This window comes from Narcine bancroftii, chromosome 12, assembly GCF_036971445.1.
Source record: "Narcine bancroftii isolate sNarBan1 chromosome 12, sNarBan1.hap1, whole genome shotgun sequence".
Lineage (NCBI taxonomy): Eukaryota > Metazoa > Chordata > Chondrichthyes > Torpediniformes > Narcinidae > Narcine > Narcine bancroftii.
In genome coordinates this window covers 85,889,962-85,909,344 of record NC_091480.1, presented here as the reverse complement: position 1 = coordinate 85,909,344, position 19,383 = coordinate 85,889,962, and the positions used below count along the sequence as shown (strand labels likewise).

The 19,383-nt window shown below is 40.6% G+C and overlaps 2 protein-coding genes across 5 annotated transcripts in view; one reads left to right on the top strand and one right to left on the bottom strand.

Moving 5' to 3' along the window:
• The window catches only part of LOC138746412 (MAGUK p55 subfamily member 3-like), a 63,206-nt gene that overhangs the window by 18,534 nt on the left and 25,289 nt on the right, over positions 1-19,383 (top strand). For both annotated transcript variants that reach the window (XM_069904572.1, XM_069904571.1), the window contains exons 3-9: positions 333-451; positions 1,591-1,668; positions 5,257-5,337; positions 10,998-11,135; positions 13,575-13,656; positions 16,196-16,281; positions 18,262-18,336. In XM_069904572.1, coding sequence (XP_069760673.1) covers positions 333-451; positions 1,591-1,668; positions 5,257-5,337; positions 10,998-11,135; positions 13,575-13,656; positions 16,196-16,281; positions 18,262-18,336 — 659 coding nt within the window. The remainder of the gene's footprint in view (positions 1-332; positions 452-1,590; positions 1,669-5,256; positions 5,338-10,997; positions 11,136-13,574; positions 13,657-16,195; positions 16,282-18,261; positions 18,337-19,383) is intronic.
• Positions 9,108-19,383, bottom strand: part of LOC138746414 (sperm axonemal maintenance protein CFAP97D1-like) — a 48,019-nt gene continuing 37,743 nt past the window's right edge. For 2 of the 3 annotated variants that reach the window (XR_011346945.1, XM_069904575.1), the window contains one exon: positions 9,108-9,395. The gene's annotated coding sequence lies outside the window, so the exon portion shown is untranslated. Of the gene's footprint in view, positions 9,396-12,556; positions 12,663-19,383 lie in introns of all 3 variants that reach the window. The other variant, XR_011346946.1, reaches the window with a different exon arrangement.

Sequence of the window (19,383 nt, the reverse complement as noted above, 5' to 3'; positions counted from 1 at the left end):
ATATAAAATATTTAATTCAGCAAAACAAAGATGGACTTAAAGTGGTGGTAAGTGTACCTTTATAACACTTAGGATTCTAGGCTCAAGCAAATTTCCAAATGGTTTACTTTGAAAGTAGAATGAACAAGAATCGAATGATTTAATGACTCCACAAGGTATCATTAAGGTATTTACTATAAGTTAATTGTAGTCTTTTCTATGACATGATGTATTATTATGGTGCTTTCGATATCAATCCCATTGTGAATTGTGAGACATTTTCTATGACAATCTCCTAATATATTGTTACCACAAATGCAGGGGGGGGTATTATTGTGGCATTCTTGTTGCAGGACTACATGAACTTCTGGCTCTATTGACTGCACAACTGAGGCCAGATGCGAATCTCACAGCAGAAATTAGTTTCCTCACTGAAGTCTTCAGTGAAAATAGTTTCAACTCGATCATAAAGGTATAGTATTGCAAATGCAGAAGCATTAAACATTTCTACATTTACTGCAATGTCTTGGCTTCGGAAAGTAGTCATCTAAAATGAAAGAATATAGAAACCACACCAATGAAATTAATATTTGTTCTACATTAGCCTGACTGAAAGTTTACCTTCCAAATAATATTACTGACCACATATTGTGAATTGATCCACAGTGAGCATAGAATTTAATGGCTTGCAATCTGTTATACTTTTTCTGGCTACTTCGATAGAACACATCAACACAGAAAATAAAACCCGAAAGTCAGCAGACACCATAATTGAAATAAAGATACATTGGCGGCCAATAGCAAAGAAGAAGAAACTTAACCAACATTTCATTCTTGAGCCCTTCATCAAGCTGGTTCAGCCGTCTGCCTACATTTTGTTTGTACCTTGATGAAGGGCCTCAAACTTTGGTTATGCATCTTTGCTTTGTAAATCCACCAGCATTGTGTTTCAACACAGGAAGTTTTGAACTCATTTCTGAAGATAATTGCTATTTGTAAATGAAATGTTAAATTTAAACATAGACATGCACCACAGTGAAGGGCCCTTCCAACCCACGAACCCATGCTGCCCAATTACACCCAAGCAGGGCTCGTCGAAAGAATCAAAGACTTGTTGATCCAAACCAAGGCTTTTATTAGCAAAAGACAGGAGCTCTTCACAGGTGGCCGACCAGTCCGGAATGATCCGACCTGGCTAGGGACACAACCCTTTAAGGCCCAGACAATAGGCATGGCTTAGCTCTCAGCCAATCGTTGTAAGCACAGTCTAGATACAGTAACTATATACACTATATACATTGGTGATAGATCTGTACTATCACAACCTAATTAACCTACAATCCCTGCATGTTGTGAAAGGTGGGAGGAAACCGGAGGGGAGGCGGGGGAGAATGTCACAGACAGCACCGGATTCGAACCAGATTCAAAGCCGGGTCGCTGGCGCTGTAACAGCATTGTGCTAACTGTTGTCTGCATTGAGCGCACTACAACGTCATTTCTTTGCATGGATGATAAATATCTAACTCCATAGCCTGGCTGGTGTTTATTTAAATGTAGATTTATTCAAGAAAGAGGAAGAATTGGGGTGAACACTTTCCATTTCCATTGCAGATTCACCAGAAACTTCAGCAACATATTCAACAAAATCCATCCCCTGCAGTTCACAGAGCAGCAGCGTTGTCTAAGGATGTAAGTAGCAATGGTCAGAAATCTAGGGTCACACTGTGCATCATTCTACTCCAAGCAACTTTACTATTCAGGGTACAAAAAATTCCCTAATAATGCAAAAAAAGGTAGCAACTTGGGCTTCCAAGTTCATAGCTGTGGTGTCCAAGTCCATAATTCTTGGAAAGTGGCTACTCAAAGGAGTAGGGTTGAAAGATTCAAGATTCTATTTATTATCCTTGTAATAAAATAGTGTCAAATTACATGAAATTGCTTTTGTAAGGCAGATAGGTTCACCATCAGCAAAAATTGCCTGAAGTGCCTCTTGCAGTCAGAGAAAGAGAAGCAAAAGAGAGTCCCCCCAAGAGACACCGAGTGTCTGAATATTTGCCTCCAGCACTCCTGCAGCCTCCGCAGCCACACAGAGTCCAGTCCAAACCGTTGGCGACCAGGGTTCCAGATCCAAACCTCCGACACACGTGGGCACCTTTGCCTTTGGCTCCCCCCTCGCATCTCGGTTCTGATACCCCTTCAGCCAGCTTTGAGCCAGTCTCCAGCAGTCCGGAGCCCAGCGCGTGTCTCCTGACAGCGGCCCACGGGTTCCTCGCCTCGAGTCGCCAGCAGCCCACTGCATGCTTTGGCCTTTCAGCCGCAAAGCCCCCTCACTGGTCCGCTGCAATGTTCGCCATTCCTCTGCTTCTCCTTCTCAGGTGGGGGATGGTCTCCCCGATTTCTGGTGTTCTCTACCAGCCCTCTGCTCCCCTGGAGTCTGCAACCCCTCGTGGCTGCTGCCGGTCAGAGGCACCGCCATCTTGGGTGCAGACCCTGCCATCATGGAATTTTAAATAAAATCAAATAAACATTTTAAAAATTTGATAAATAAGAAAAAATAAATAAAATTTTATAAAGAGCATAAGACCAAAATACATAGGAGGAGAAATAGGCTTTTCAGCCCATCAAGTCTATCCTGCCATTCAACTGTGAGCTCCACCTCCAGGTCTTCTCCCCAAAACCTTTGAAGCCCTGATATGCTTGCTTTCATTATATGGGACCTTGAATGTAAAAATGAAGCAATCCTTTTGCAGGTTCATAAAATGTTGGTTAGGCTGCACTTGAGTGGTAGGTCAAACCCCATTACAGGAAGGGTGGAGAGGCTTTGGAAGGGGTCTGAAGAAAGTTACAAGGATGCTGCCTGGATTGGAGAATATGAGCTCTCAGGGAAGGTGGAACAAACTTGCACTGTTTTCTCTGGTATTGGATATTGAGGGAGACGAGATAGAAATTTATACTGTAAGAAAGATGGGGGAGATGATCAGAATCTTTATTCCAGTCTAAAAATGTGCAATAGGTCGTGCACTTAAAGGTGAGAAGGGTAAAGTTTAAAGAAGAAATGCAGGGGTAGTGTGTGTGAAAAAATATATATATATATATATATATATATATTTTTTTTTTAAATATAAAATATGCAGAGAGTGGTAATTGGCTTGAACAAGATGCCTTGTTCTTTGTTTGAAAAGCCTACCGTATTTGCATTGTCTTGCCCATTGTTGAGTCTCTCCCTGAATAACTATCTGGCCTTAATTCAGTTTGGGCAGCTGGTGTTCCCAAAGTTCATGTTTCTGGTCACACAAGGTTGTTTTGTGAGTGGCCCATGCAGAGTACAAGAAGGCAATGTACCAAAATACAAATATGCAGAGATACAGAGAGAAATGACTTGGTATGAAGCAAAGACAACTTAATTTTAATAATTTGGCATTCATTCAGGATTCTGACAAGGACAGGGAAAAAAATTGTCCTTTCATCTGGTGGTGTGTGATCTCATAACTTGTAAATCTCCTTCCTGATGGCGTGGGGGGAGGGTGGAGAGAATGCGGCTGGGTCTCTTAACATGTCGCCTGCTTTTCCTAGGCAGTGGGAGTTGTAGATAGAATTGATGGAGGGGAGGGGGTTATCTTTGCAATTAAGCATCCTAAACTCTGGCTAATACGAGCTCAGATTTTAGTAAAATGGGATTATCGCTGTAAGGGATAGTATAGATTGGATGAACTGAATGGCCCCATCACAACACAAGTCGCAGCCCAGCAACAATTCAATACATTGGAAGAACTAAGGGTAGGCTTGACACAGTCTGTCCAGATGCAATACATTGGCAAAGACACTGTGACTTTGCAAAGGGAGAATCATTCTGATGGCTAAAGAAAAAAACAGAGTTTGGAAGCAGTTCCTGTGGCCAGCCATTTTGTGAAATTCAGAGCAAGGCATCCTCTGTGAATGATTGGGCCTTTTCGGTGGCTTGGCATATGCCAGGAGGGTCTTTTGGGAAGCAAAGTGCTTCACTTTGAGTGTGACTAACAGTGAAGATCACTTGGAGAGACCAGTGCCAGGGTCTTGGAAGCTTCTTGGAGGCCACCCAGTTCAAGTCTCACTTACAAAAAGACCAGGAGTGCAATGACCACAGCTCGTTTGGATGGATGTTTCTTCGAAGGCAACACAAGGGGAATTTGTGAGTCTGTAGCAAACAGTTTACGTACGTCGGCTGCACCATTTCATCGGATGCAAGGATCGACAACGAGATAGACAACAGACTCGCCAAGGCAAATAGTGCCTTTGGAAGACTACACAAAAGAGTCTGGAAAAACAACCACCTGAAGAAACACACAAAGATCAGCGTGTACAGAGCCGTTGTCATACCCACGCTCCTGTTCGGCTCCGAATCATGGGTCCTCTACCGGCATCACCATCGGCTCCTAGAACGCTTCCATCAGCTCCATCCTCAACATTCATTGGAATGACCATCACCAACATCGAAGTACTCGAGCTGGCAGAGTCCACAAGCATCGAATCCATGCTGCTGAAGACCCAACTGCGCTGGGTGGGTCACGTCTCCAGAATGGAGGACCATCGCCTTCCCAAGATCGTGTTATATGGTGAGCTCTCCACTGGCCACCGAGACAGAGGTGCACCAAAGAAGAGGTACAAGGACTGCTTAAAGAAATCTCTTGATGCCTGCCACATTGACCACCACCAGTGGGATGATCTCACCTCCAACCGTGCATCTTGGCGCCTCACAGTTCGGCGGGCAGCATTCTCCTTTGAAGAAGACCGCAGAGCCCACCTCACTGACAAAAGACAAAGGAGGAAAAACCCAACACCCAACCCCAACCCACCAATTTTCCCTTGCAACCGCTGCAACCATGCCTGCCTGTCCTGCATCGGACTTGCCAGTCACCAACGAGCCTGCAGCAGACGTGGACATACCCCTCCATAAATCTTCGTCCGTGAAGCCAAGCCAAAGAGCAGCCACAACTCCAGTCTTCTCATTAGTTCATCATTGATTCTGGACCTCAAATTTCAAAGGCCTCCGCTTCAATACTGAATTTAAAAGACTGAACTTTGAAGTAACTTTATAGATTTGTCCTGGGCAGTAATGGTTTGGGAAACACACCCACACCCACATGCGTATAGTTGGGGATAGATTTAGTGTTAAGGATAGTTTAAAAGTTAAGACTATAGTTTAAGAATTAAAAATGAAATTAGTGTTTTAAAATTAACCACTGTCTGGTACATAACAAATATAGAAATTACATGATTATTTTTTAAAATTCCTTTCAGATAACAGAGGAGCTGCAGAGTGAACCAAACAACAGTGACATAAGGGAGTTGGTGCATTTATTAGCTAAACCACACCTCCAGGTAAGCATTCTGTGAAATGCCGAAGAGCACGGTTAGTGTAGCAGTTAGCGCAATCTGATTGGAGCTCCAGTGAACCGGGTTGGAATCCGGCGCTATTTGTAAGGAATTTTTACATTCTCCCCATATCTGCATGGGCTTCCCCCAGGTGCTTTGGTTTCCTCCCACCTTCCAACCACTGGGGGCAGTGGTTGTAGTTAAATTGGGGTATTTGCACATCATGGGCTCATGGTCCAGAAGGGTCTGTTACCATTACTGTAGGCCTAAATTTTAAATGTAACACTTAGTTTATAAACATATAAATTAAAACATCAATTGATTTCATCTTTAGATTTAAACTAAGGTATTTTGTGCATAAATGCAATTAATTCTGTGAAGAATCCTAGAGGCATATTCAGAAATCAAAGCAGAGAGTTAGAAATTGGGAGAGAGCAAAAGTGGTTTAACGATCTGGACAAGATGTTAGCCAAGAACCAGAAACATAATTAATGGCATCTCTTTCTAATGGCATTCTTCCAGCAACTCGAGTGAAATTTATGGGAGCATGGTTTTGGAAAGGAATGAATAATAATGTAAATAGATAAAAGTTTGAATAGGATGTCAACTTCTGAATTCCCAATGCAGGAAGATGTGAAGGCTTTGGAAAGGGTGCAGAAAATATTTACCAGGATGCTGCCTGGATTAGAGGGTATGAACTATTTGGAACGTTGGGCAAGTTTTTGTTGTTTTCTTTTTCTGGAGCATCAAAGACTGAAGGGTAAACAAATTCAGATTTATTGTTAGAGTACATACATGACATCACATACAACCCTGAGATTCTCTTTCCTGCAGGTATGGCAGAATTACCACTTGCTGGTAATGCAAAAAAAAAACCTTGTACTTAACTTACTTGTAAACAAATAAAAATTGATAGTGTAATAGAGAGACCCAAAAAAAATCAATGAAGTACAAAATAAGAGTCCTTAAATGAGCCCCTGATTGAGTTTGTTATTGAGGAGTCTGATGATGGGTAGGTAGCAGCCATACCTCGTTCCTGATGTCAGCGACGAGAACAGCATGTGCTGGATGATGTGGATCCTTGATGATTGCTGCTGCTCTCCAATGGCAGCGTTCCCTGTAGATGTTCTCGATGGTGGGGATGCTTTTGACTGGGATGTTCTGGGCCGTATCCACTACCTTTTTCAAGGCTTTATGCTTGGGGGTATTGGTGTCCCCATACAAGACCGTGATGCAGCCGGTCAGCACACTTTCCACCAGTAGGTTTTCCAATGTCATACCAAGCCTCCACAAACTCCTGAACTGACTGAAGACTATAAAATTATGGGAGGCAGAGATAGACTACATTGTCAGAATCTTATTCCCAGGATAAAAATATCAAGTATTGGAGAACCTGCATTTAAGGTGAGGTGAGAAAACTTAAAAGAAATGTGTGGGACAAGTATTGTTTTTATACTAAGGGTGGTAAGTAGCTAGAATGGGCTGGCAGGTGAGTGGTGGAAGCAGATACAATAGTAGGGATGCAAGACCATAAGGTATCATGTGCAAGTAGCAGAGATTTAGTTTAATTTAGCATCATATTCTAGTATGGTATCATGGGCTGAAGGGCCTGTTTTTGTGCTATACTGTTCTGCATAATGTATTTTAAAATCAACCCTACAGCATATTAAAAGAACTCAGTAGCAACAGAAGAAATAGCAGATGCTTCTACCAGGCCGCTAGAAATGGAAGAGAAGTTTTGCCAATAACAGTTAGATGAATACCTCCCGCCAAACTAAACAAAAGGAGGTAGAAACTTCCTCAATGGTTATTGCTGGGTGTGATGTTTCTTTAATTGTAACAAAGAAACTTGGGTTCTCTTATAGCAACTATACTTTATTAGCTATAGTATACACTACCTCATGGAAGCAATCATTTTGAATCTATCCCTAGCTGCAACAACTCATCTCTGACTCCCTCTAGTGGTCAGGATTATCACTAGCACTCTCATTACATCCCCTCTCCTTGAGATGTTTAACAACATGACACACTAAAACAGTATTAATTTCATTGTAAAGTTCATCACAAATTTAAGCATTTCATTTTGCAGTTCATCACAAATGTAAACCTAAATATCAGCAGCTTAAACTTTTTAAATGTGCAGTTATTTTTCTTTTAGAGATTCAGTCTGTCATTTGCTTTGATAACATGTGTGGCTCTTTTAACACAGTAGTGCTGGTGCTCTACTGTCTAGCACTGGTGGTGTTTCCTCTGTTGTTGTGCAGGCTGGATCTTCTGCATTTGTCTGTTCCTGCAATGTATTTTGTGTTTTCAGCAGGCTCTTTCGATTCCTCTTCAGTATTTGACCATCCTTTGTTCTGATAGTGTAGGATCTTGGATTTGCTTCTCTCCAGAATAGTAGCCATTTTGTCCCAAGTGTTGGAATCTCTAAGACTCGCTGTATCATGTTGTGCCAGTTCCCTAAGCTTCTTGCTAAACTGTCATAGTTTGCTCTTTGTCTCCATTGTAGATGCTTTTGTTTCCAGTTGACACCTTCAGCATCTCTGTACCTGTTTGGGTCTGCAGAGTCAGGATGTATGGTGCATAGTCTACGTACCATTAGAAGCTCAGTGGGTGACATGCCATGTTCAAGTGGTGAAGCTCTGTAACTCAACAGAGCTAGACAAGGATCTGAGCCATTGTCTTGTGCTTTCTTGAACAACTATTTAACTATGTGAACTCCTTTCTCTGCTTTACTGTTTGACTGTGGATGCAAAGGACTTGAAGTCACATGCCAAAAATCATACTCTTCTGCAAAGTTGTGGCATTCTCTACAGCTGTATCATGGTCCATTATCACTGGAAGAGATTCAATGATCAGATTCATGTGGAGATTCATCTCTGTCTCTATAGAACTCTCATTGTGTGCTTCACTCTGCATCATTGCCCTGGATAACACATCAGCTAATACAATAAGTTTCCCTGGTGTGTACACCCTCTTGATTAGGCTTATGTTTTCACATGCTTTGTCACCAAGCAGTGATTCATGTCCATCTCGGACTACTGTAAACCTGAGGTGGTGTTCCTTATCTTTAACTTTCACCTTTAGTTTACATGTACCTTTCATATTGATGCTCTGTCCATTGTAGACTTTGAGCTGAACAGGGTTTGAATGGATGTCTGGCTTTATCTTTATTGCACTGATGTCGCACTCACAGATCAAATTGACCTTTGTCCCTGTGTCCAGCTTGAAAGGAACATTTGCTCCGTTTGTAACCAATGACACAGTCCATTATCCTGCTCAACTCTGTTCATGCTTGACTCTTCAGTGTCTGTTGGTTTATAGTCTTTCTGCACTACCTTGCATGAAGAGTGCATCACTGAGAACAATTTCTTCTATAGTGTGTATAGTGTGCACACTTTCACTTCTCTTTTGTTTTCCTTTGGAAAAACATTGCTTTACATGATGATTCTGCCTTTGCACATTACAGAGTTTTCCATAGGCTGGGCATTGTTTTGGTGCATCATTTGCAGTTGAATGTCTCTCCATCTTTTTGCTGTTTCTTTTGTCTCATTTATTATATGTGTGTGTCCAGACACTGTGGCTATGACTATGCCTTCAGTTTCACTGGCTTCTTCATAAGGTTTGCTATCAAGGTCAATGGCTTGCAGGTACAGCATAAATTGTTGTTTGGACAACCTCCACATGGTTGACCTTTCCAGCCCAATTTTCAGCATCAGGAGGCTTTACACTCTCCATTTTTTCTGCTGCTATTGACTAATTTTCACTCTGCAGACTCCTGGTATACTTTATTAGCTATAGTAAACACAAGCTCATGGAGGCATCCAAACAAGTCATCTGCTTCTAGTGGTGAGAATTATCACTAGCACTCTATCATTACAGGTAGGTGGCCATTATCTCTAAATAGTCAGAAAACAATGGTCACCTAAAATCAATATTCTCTTGAAATTAGCTCCAGGTCTTGCACCTTCCTAATTCTAGCTTCTTGATTTTTCATGTCATCTTAACCTCCTTGCAGATTATTCCTGACCTTCCAGTTGTTTTATTTTAGCTGATCCCGGTCTCTGTAGAAACAAGTAATGAAGGTTCAGGACATGTAATATATTTTTGGGAGCACAGATACAACAGGAAAATGTTAGCAAAGTAAAATGGGATCAGAGTAATGTAATGTCTGCCACGGTATTGTGGTTAACTGTAGGTGAAGGATCGGCTGGAGATGAGGAAGAAATACCATTGGAATATTAAATGTATCAGGGGTACATAAATGCACAAGCTCATTTTGCAATTTACCTGGAGTTCTGAGTTCATGTAAAGCCTAAAAAATTTTAAAAAAAGTTCTGGAAACACTCAGCAGGTCAGCATCCTTGGAGACAGAAACAAAGCCCAAGACAAGAACCTCCCACCATGAAAGATGAAGGGGACAGGAAGATCCATGTTCACAAAGCTAAATGTTTCTACAAAGGACTGCCTGACGACACTTAAAATGTCAATATACGAAGTGCATATCGTGGTTTTTGGATGGTACGTTATGGATGGATGGGATCAAGGACCAAAGGATCTTTTTTTCCATTGTTCAACCAATCATGAAAGTTTTAGGGTGAAGTTGTAATTCTATTGTGCCTGCAGTAGAGTATAACTTTTTAATTGGTGTTGATAATGACTAAAAGCCTTAATTTAGTTCATTTTCTTGGCCTCCAAACTACATTTCTCATTTGGTGTCAGCCTTTCTGGGTGGATGAATAGAAGGAAAAGGAATTATGCATTTTGCCTGCTAAGTACGTGCAGCAATTCTGCTAATTAAAATTTCAACCCAAACGCTGATAATATCTCTTCTTTAGGGAAAGGTAGCATAAAGGGCAAACCCTGCTCTCTTCCTGACAAATTTTGTGGGCTCAGGCATTCATAACTCTCTGTCTTTCTCAAATGTTGAAGACAAATGTATGCGTGCGTATAACACACACACACACACACACACACACACACACACACACACACACACACACACACACACACACACACACACACACAAAATCCCTCCATATCTCACCAAAATGCTTCCACAGCTCACAGTTTGCATCAGTAATTCTAACCCCAAGAACAAATATAAAGCAATTATCAATCATCAAATTAAACCTGAGAGGAGGATCACATGACGGAGTCAGAGCCATTCTAGGCTTTCCATTGTAATAATGCCCTTAATCTAATTTGTCTTTGGCTATTTTACACTCTCATTGCTGATTGTCTGTGACCACTGTCAGACTGATGCACAAAGTTTTAAAATACTCATGAGCGAGATACAATCATGGTACTGTAGTTAACTCAATCAATAGTTGAAGATTCTTAAATGAAAGCATGTAGAAATTTTTTTAAAAAGCATGTAAATACAGTAAAATCCCTATTATCTGGAATTCAAGGAACCAGTAAATAACTGCAGAAAATAAACAGACCTCACCGTTAGTTCGCCAGTCACACAACACACAATCTCAAGCAACTGGAAAATTCACTTATCCAGCATCTACCAAGTGCCAGATACTATGGGTTTTACTGTATTTGGATGAGTTTGTTCAGTTAGTTGCCTCCAAATGCACACAATGCAGAGTGGAATACATTGATAAAGATATGCTGTAGCATGTGTTCCAAAAGCAAATTATGTTTCATGTTCACAGGCTGTCCTCTCAGCGCATGACACAGTAGCGTGCAAGGCCTTTGGGCCGATGCTACCGCCAATGCCAGATGATCTGCAAGTTGAGGACAAGGAGGAATCAATGAGGATTGTTCATCTTGTGAAAAATAAAGAACCGCTGGTATGCAGAATTTACCCGAGGATTTCCATTTTGGAATCTTAATCATTTTCATTTGACTGAAATAGTTTATGTTCAGTCACAGGATATGTAGAAGGCTGGCAAAGGCCATCCCTCAACTCCAACATATTGGTGGGTCAGTCGCTGCATCAAGAGAAAGGAATTTCCTGAGGGAGATAAGTGAACTATTTGGGTTTTTAATGACTATCAGGTAAAAAAGTTAATTGACTACGTTGAGCAAATTTCTTGACACGAAAATCCGCACCCAGAAGAAATGAACACAATAACTTTAGATTTAAAACATTAATGAAACCAACAAATTAACACTTGCATCCCATCAAAATTATCCTGTTCCTTTCCTTCATCTATCTAGCTTACTCCAGATTCCACAGCGAATCAGGTTAAAATAAGATCTTGCTGAATAATTAATTATGGTTAATAATTCAATTGTGTAATGATTTATAATCAAATGAATATTTAAAGCATTTGAAAGTGCAGATGTATGTCGAAAGCTGTGATTGATGGATTCAATAAGAACAGTATTGCCTTTTACCTTAAGAAAGCAGTCTTTAAAAAGGCTTCTAAGTGGTGCAGTTTTAAATCATGATTAATGACGTGTCTTTACTTTTGACACTGCTGGAAAATGACTTGGACAACTTTTTCTGAAAGACCAATATGGGAGTATGGGATTTTTTTTCTAAAGATAAACCACAATAAAAACTTTTTTAAACAGTGCTGGCTTCTTTGCATCCTTGATGTCCTATTTAGAAATACATTTCCATTACTGTCCAATATAAATTAATTGTCTAACTACGTTGCGCCATTGCCATTAGTGTGGGCCATTATAAGCTACTCACCTCTTTGTTGTGTGAAGGGCTGAGACGAGAGGGCCTTACCCACAAAGCCCTCGCGTTGGTTGTGCCAAGCCCCAACACGTGGACCTCAGCGTATAGGGAGTGGGGGAATTTTTCTCCCCCAAAGGTAGACTTTATTCACAATAAGTCTTTTATAGAAAGAAAACCATTCAAGGTCTTTTTACCTGCTTCGTGTCATATCCATACATTCCCATCAGTGTCTATTGTTAACTATTTTCTCCCACCTCTTCCAGTGACTGGCGATTTCCAGTTCTCCCACTGGCAACCTATTTCAATTCCCCTCCCCATTCCCCCCCCCCCCCCACCCCCCACCCATGCCCCTATCTATCCGTGTTTCTCCTTTCCTCTGGCTCTGTCTCTCTCTGTTCCCTCTTCCTTCCGTCTCTTTTCCTCCAGACCTGCATTCACAAAGACACCCCCACCCCCCCATATTCTCACCATTCTGCTCCTGTTTTATCCATGTCCAATTATCACTATTTGTCTGTGCTCCTCTCTCTGTCCTTCACCCCAGCCTTTTAATTCAGACACCTGCCTGCTTTTTATGTGTACCTTGAGGCTCAAGCCTGAAACATCTTTCCCTCCTATAGATGATGTGAGACCTGTTGAGTTCCTCCGGAATTTCTGGCATGATTGAAACAACTGTGTTTTTTTTTCCCTGGAAGAAATTTCAATGCATAATTCTCTCATTTGCAGAATAGGATAAAAATTAAATGAACAGCAGCCAGTAGACACTGGACAAATAAGGACGAATTGTTTGCATTTTAGATAACATAAAAAAAAGCTTTTACTTGTATTTAATTGGACTGAGGACAGATTAAATTATTGTACCTAAGAATGACATCAAACTCTGACTGAAATGAAGATTTATTTTGCAGTAACATGCTAATTTTGACCCCGAATGATATTAAAAAATGTCACTGCTCTTTTTAAAGAAGGTAATATTCTTCCAAGTGCTGATGCTTGAAGCACTGTATGATATTGATGGATCTAAGGTTGTATTTTAAATTTCATAATATGGTCTTTTAACATGATAATAAAACAAATTTACCCAATGGCAGTAAAAGTTATTTGTACCTGTCATACCACATTGTGGTCAAACCAGTGCATGAATATGTCCATGATTAAAAGAAATTTAGATAACAAAAAAGTAAGTCAAAATGCCAGAACAAACATCATAATTTAGCAATTCAATGCACAAAAGTGATTGAAAAACTCAGCAGGTAATACAGCATCTATAGGAGGTAAAGGGTAATCAACATTACCTTTTAACAGGGGTCGGGACCGTTAGCGTAGCGGTGAGGACAATGCTGTTACAGTGCCAGTGACTGGGGTTCGCATCCAGCACGGTCTCTAAGGAGTTTGTATGTCCTCCCTGTGTCTGCGTGGCTTTCCCTGGGTGCTCCAGTTTCCTCCCACCGTTCAAAAAAAATGTATCTGGACTGTAGGTAAATTGAGTGTAACTGAAGGGGCCAGTTACTGTGATGTATGCCTAAAATTTCAATATAAAACATTTCCGGCCTGAGCCCTTCATCAAGGCAATTTAACAGTGACTATTTTTCACCAACAGGGGGCCACAATTAGGAAGATTGAGCACACAGGTGCAATTGTTGTAGCTCGGATCATGCGGGATGGAGCCGCAGACCGTAGTGGTAAGTACCTTCTCACTATAATGATGGACTCGACCCTTCTTGGGAAAGAGCAAGGCCATTTGGTCCCAATTTCTCCTGCTGATCCTTTGGAAGATCTAGCCAATTTGTGCTCCTCACCTCCACCTCTTCTTGCAAATACCACCTTTCAACATTTAACCAATTTTCTTTTCATATCTAATCTATCATCTTGCCATATCTGGAGACCAGAACTGAGGGAAGGGTCTTTCATAATGGGCTTTTCAGTACATTGGGTAGCTTTTGTGGGCAATGGGAGATGCAGATAGAGTCCGCAGAGGGGAGGGAGGTTTTCATTATGTTCTGAGCTGCATTCTCTACTTTCCGATCATCGGCAGTGCACTTTCCCAGGTCACCCACCACAATCACACCACATCCCTGCTGCAGATCTGGATATGGGATGAAGCCGAAGATTCCCTGGCAGCAGTGTGCTGATTGCTGAATATGTCCATGCTATTAAAGGCCAGGACATACTGATCCAGATGATGGGCAGGCATTACCCAGAGCACTTAATCACGCAATGTATTCCTGGCATCTTTGGGGTAGCAGAGGGGGGAGCAGTTTTAAACCTAAAGGGGCTTAAAAAGGGAGTCCTTTGGCCATGGGTGATTTTAATGTACCCTAAAAATAATGGAAGATTCAGCAAAGCAGGAGTAACGTCCTGTTACATGGATTGGGGATGTGATATTTTATAAAGTTGCAGCTAAGTTCCTATTATTTTGCTTTTTTTTTTAAATTTTGCTTTTTTTTTTAAACCCAGAGTGGGATTAAAGAAGAGCGAATGTTCTTTTTTTTTCCCAGAAGCTCACTCCCTCCAGTTATTATTGGTCAGCTCCTTTCCCTTTCCCACCATCTCAGGATCTCCAACTTCTTGAACATGTTCCATGTTTAGACAAGCATTGGCAACGATTGGAAGTGTATTAATGAACTAAAAGTGGAATATTGAAGAATTTTACACCCCTCCTTGTTTTCTGTAATCTCTGTGAAGTGACGATTATTGCAGAGTTCCTACTGTCTATGTTAAACTCAGGGCCCTTGGCCAAGTAGTTTTCAATGCCTTTACAGCACCAGAGATCAGGACCGGGATTTGAATCCCGCGCTCTCTGGGAGGAGTTTGTAAGCTTTCCCCGTGTCTGAGTGGGTTTTCCCCGCGGACTCTGGTTTCAAATGTACTGGGGGGTTGTAGGTTAATTGGGCGCAAAATGGGCAGCATGGACTTATAGACTGAAATAGTCTAAATTTAAATTTAAATTTTTAATCTGCAAAGCTGTAACAGCGCCAGCCACCTGCTTTCAAATATAGTGCTGTCTGTGAGGAGTTTGTACGTTCTCCCCATGTCTCCAGCTTTCTGCCACCCTTCCAAAACATACAGGGGTTATAGGTTAATTGGGTGGCATGGGCTTGTGGTTCTGAAGGGAATGTTACCATAATGAACATCCGGGATGGAATAGATCAAAGATTAAATGGGAAAAGGATATTAACCTTTTTCTGAGGATGATTGGTTAGATATCTGTCATGATAATGTTACTAGATTGATAAAAGTTCGTTATGCAATGGTTAATTACAATTTTTTACATCAATTAACACCTGAAAAGTTTTTTTTTAAATATGGTTTTAGTGAATCAGATTCTTGTTTTAGGTGTGGTAATTCGGTTGGAACTTTTTTCATGCTGTTTGGTTATGTGTACATATACAATCTTATTGTAAAGCAATTCAATTGTTTTTGGAACATTTGTATAAGATTAAAATATCTCTGGATCCGATAATATTTTTGTTGGGTGAGTTGAATCCTTTGAATGATTTGGGATTAGATAAATTTCAGATTGCTTTTGTGTAGTTAGCTTTATCTGTTGCAAAAAAAATGTACAGCAAGTACATGGAAAAATGCTAATGTGATTGATATTAATAGATGGCAAAATGAGATGAAAACTTGTTTAGTAATGGAAAAAATTATGTATGTTTTACACGATAATTATTCTTTTTTTTTAATAAGTGGTCTTTATATTTAGAATATTTACATTTAGATTTACCTTGATTAGATTTTAGTAAATATATTTCAGTTTTCTTTTCTCTTTCTTTGGCTTTCCTAAAGAGAGTTGGCTGAGAGCGGGAGGTGGGGGGCTTCTTATTTCTTTTTTATATAAAGAACTTTTTAAATCGTTCATAATATGTATTTTTCTTATTGTATGTAATAACTTTGTTGAACGAATAAATAAAGTTATGAACAAAAACCATACTGAATATTTAAATTTTAAAATATAAAATCAAAATTCTGGGAAAGTAAAGAGATCGTTGTGCTTTCCTGACCATCACATCACCGTGCTTGACCCAGATCGTGTCATTAATGATGTTTATACCCAAGAACTGGAAGCTATAAAATTTGCCACACTGCACCGTTGTCATCACCTCACTGGGACCTAACACAGGTCTGAAATATTAATCCTGGGTCCCCAGGATTACCTCTCCTTTTTAAACTAAATAATCCTTTGTTAAAATAGATTATTATTTTGATTTTATTTCACAGGTTTAGTTCACATTGGAGACGAACTAAAAGAAGTCAATGACATCCCAGTTGAGGACAAGACACCAGAAGAAATCAGTCAGATTCTGGTAAATGATTTCTCTTTTGAATGAAACTTTTAAAAATGACTTATTTTTATGTTTTTTTTGCATTAGCATTAACATCTTTTAGCCACTAATGTTGGAATTCTAAAATTATGTCGGGCATTTCTTGTATATGGATTCACATGTAAAGTTATGAAATGAGTAGATAAATTGGGATCTGGTAAGATAAAATGATGGCACCTGCTGCTGTAACGGCAGCACTGCCCTTGGTGCAGACCTGGGGAGAGTGGGGAGTGGAAATATGTCTTTCAGCATTCTGCCATGGGGTCTCGCTACCCAGCCATGCACCAAAACCATAGAGCTCCGTGCCCAAGATGTAGGATATGTGCAGTCCTAACAATATCCTTGTAAATCTTTTCTGTACCATCTCTAGCTTAATCTATCTCTTCCTGTTGCATGACAACCGTAACTGCACACAATATTTCAAGTGCAATCGCAGCAATGCCTTGAGCAGCCTTGATATCTCAATTCTTGTACTCAATACCCTGACGGATGAAGGACACCCAGAAAATGCCTTCTTCACTATCCTGTTTCCCTATGTCACCACTCTGAGCAAGTATTATTTGCAAGTCTTGACCTGGATAGACTTCCACAATTAAAAAAAAATTAGATGGTTATAGGACAGTAACAGGCCCTTTCAGCCCACAAACCCATGCTTTCTATTTACACCCAATTAACCTACAACCCTGGTATGTTTTGAAGGGTGGGAGGAAACCAGAGTGCTCCCGGAGGAAACCCGCGCAGACACAGGGAAAATGTACAAATGCCTTACAGACAGCATTGGTTTTGAATCCCGGACGCTGGCACTGTAACAGCATTGTGCTAACTGCTACGCTAAACGTGCCACCCAAGGTGTATCATTTTACGATTCCCACATATCTAGGTAAATTCTATCTGCCATTCCTTTGACCACGGCTATAGTTAATCTAGACCTTGTTGGTAACCTTAGACAATCTTCTTTGTTGTCCACTTCACCACCAATTTGGCATCATCTGCAAACATACTAATCACGTTAGCTAGATTTTCATCCAAGTCGTTGACGTACATGACAAATAGTAGGGAACATACTGCTGTGGCGGCACGGTTAGTATAGCGGTTGGTGCAATACATTACAGCGGCACCAATCAGAACCGGATAGGGGTTCAAGTCCCACGCTGTCTGTTAAAGTGTTTGTACAATATCCCCATGTCAGCGCGGGTTTTCTCTGGGGATTCTGGTTTCCACCCACCATTCAAAATGTACTGGGGGTGATGCACGGCTGCAGCAGTAAGCAGACACAAAACTCCAGAAAGACTGTACAACAGGCTTTATTCGGTTAAAAGTCTGCTACAGTGATAGCTGAACTGGTAACTCCTGAGTGAGTGGCTCGGGAGGGGCCGGCTCAGGATTATATCCTGGGCGGTGGTTAATTGACAACTGGCCAGTGTGGTCTGTCCTCCGGTGATCTTCCTGCAGGTGCAGAGATCGCCCCCTAGTGGTGTATCACCACAGGTATAAATTGGGTGGCATGGATTAATGGGCAGAAATGGCCTGTTACTGCATTGAATGTATGTGTGATTGATACCTGCTAGAAATTATTGGTCACAGACCTCCCCCCCCCCCACCCACACTACTTTCTCCAAGCCATTTTTGTGTCCATCCAACTAACTCGGCCTGGATATCATAATATTGAACCGTCTGGACCAGTCTACGTGGGAAGAAGCACAACTTGCTGAGGCAAAGGCGGCTACAGATCAATTGCTGGTAAATGGGATTCGTAAAGATGGTAGAAGGGCTGTGCTGTAGTGTTCTACAAGGTGGATGTGGTGGGCCAAAGGTTGTTTTGATTCATTTCAGAACTTTAAATGTAATGGGCTTTAACCACGGAGAGGCTTGACATTCGCAAGAGCCGAACGTTGAGTGCTGAATTCAGTAATGATTGAAAGCAAATGAATCCCATGTGTGATCTTTCTGCATATTTTGCAGGCCCAATGTCAGGGTTCAATAACCCTGAAGTTAATCCCAGCAGTCAAGGAAAAGGATCATCTGAATGAATACAGGGTAAGGAGAGCTCAAGCTGCCCCTGCTTTTCAGTAATCTGCTCAGTAATACTGCAGGGGTCCAAGGCTTAACCAAAGCTTTTTGCAAGGAATTATCTGAGCACTTGCACTGTAATATTAATTCATCTCAAATGTTTGCCTACAAGCATAAGGGCTGGGATTAATAGAAAGGAAACATAATGAATACAAGATGGATTAATTTAGAGATTAAATCCATTAAAAGACATTCTCATATCTCAATACAGGGAATACATTTGCCTTTATCACTCTCCAAACTAACTGATAATCTGGTTGTTAGACATACTTTGCTTATTTGGTTCCAATTTAGAAAACATTTTGTTTATCATAGATTTTTATGAATTAGTCCAATTTTATCTAATTCCTTTTTTTTAACCCTCGGATCAAGACATTGGATATACTCAATGGTGCAGGTTGGGTTTTCAATCTTTCGTGGACTTATATATAGACCAAAACTTTGCTTCTTCTGAGTGATTATCTGCCAAATTTAAATTACCTAATCAATGTTTCTTTCGCCATTTACGGATTAGGATTTTCTTAAACCCTTAACGTTGAGGCTTTCCCAAGACTTAGATTTTAATCTTATCTGGGAAGTATAATTTTAGACCTAATCAGAAAGGACTGCTTTCAGCCCTTTATGAACCATTTTTAAGATTTAGCGATAATTCTTTATCTAACATCAAGATAGCTTGGGGACATGACTTTCAATAAATGTTTGCTGCCAATACATGGGAATCTATTTTGAAAAATGTACAATCATCCTCTCTCTGTGCTAGACCTTCCTTGTTACAATTTAAAGTAGTCCATGGGGGCCACTATTCCAAGGTTCAATGAGGTCAATTTTACCCCAAAATATCCTCTACATGTGATAAGTGCACAACTCAGGAAGATACTTTAATTCATATGTTCTGGTGACGTCCCTCCCTTTGGAACTACTGGAAAGAGGTAGTTACTACACTATCTTTAATTCTTGATATAAATCTCTTTCCTTTTATTGCTCTCTTTGGAAAGAGTGGGCCAATGGACTTAA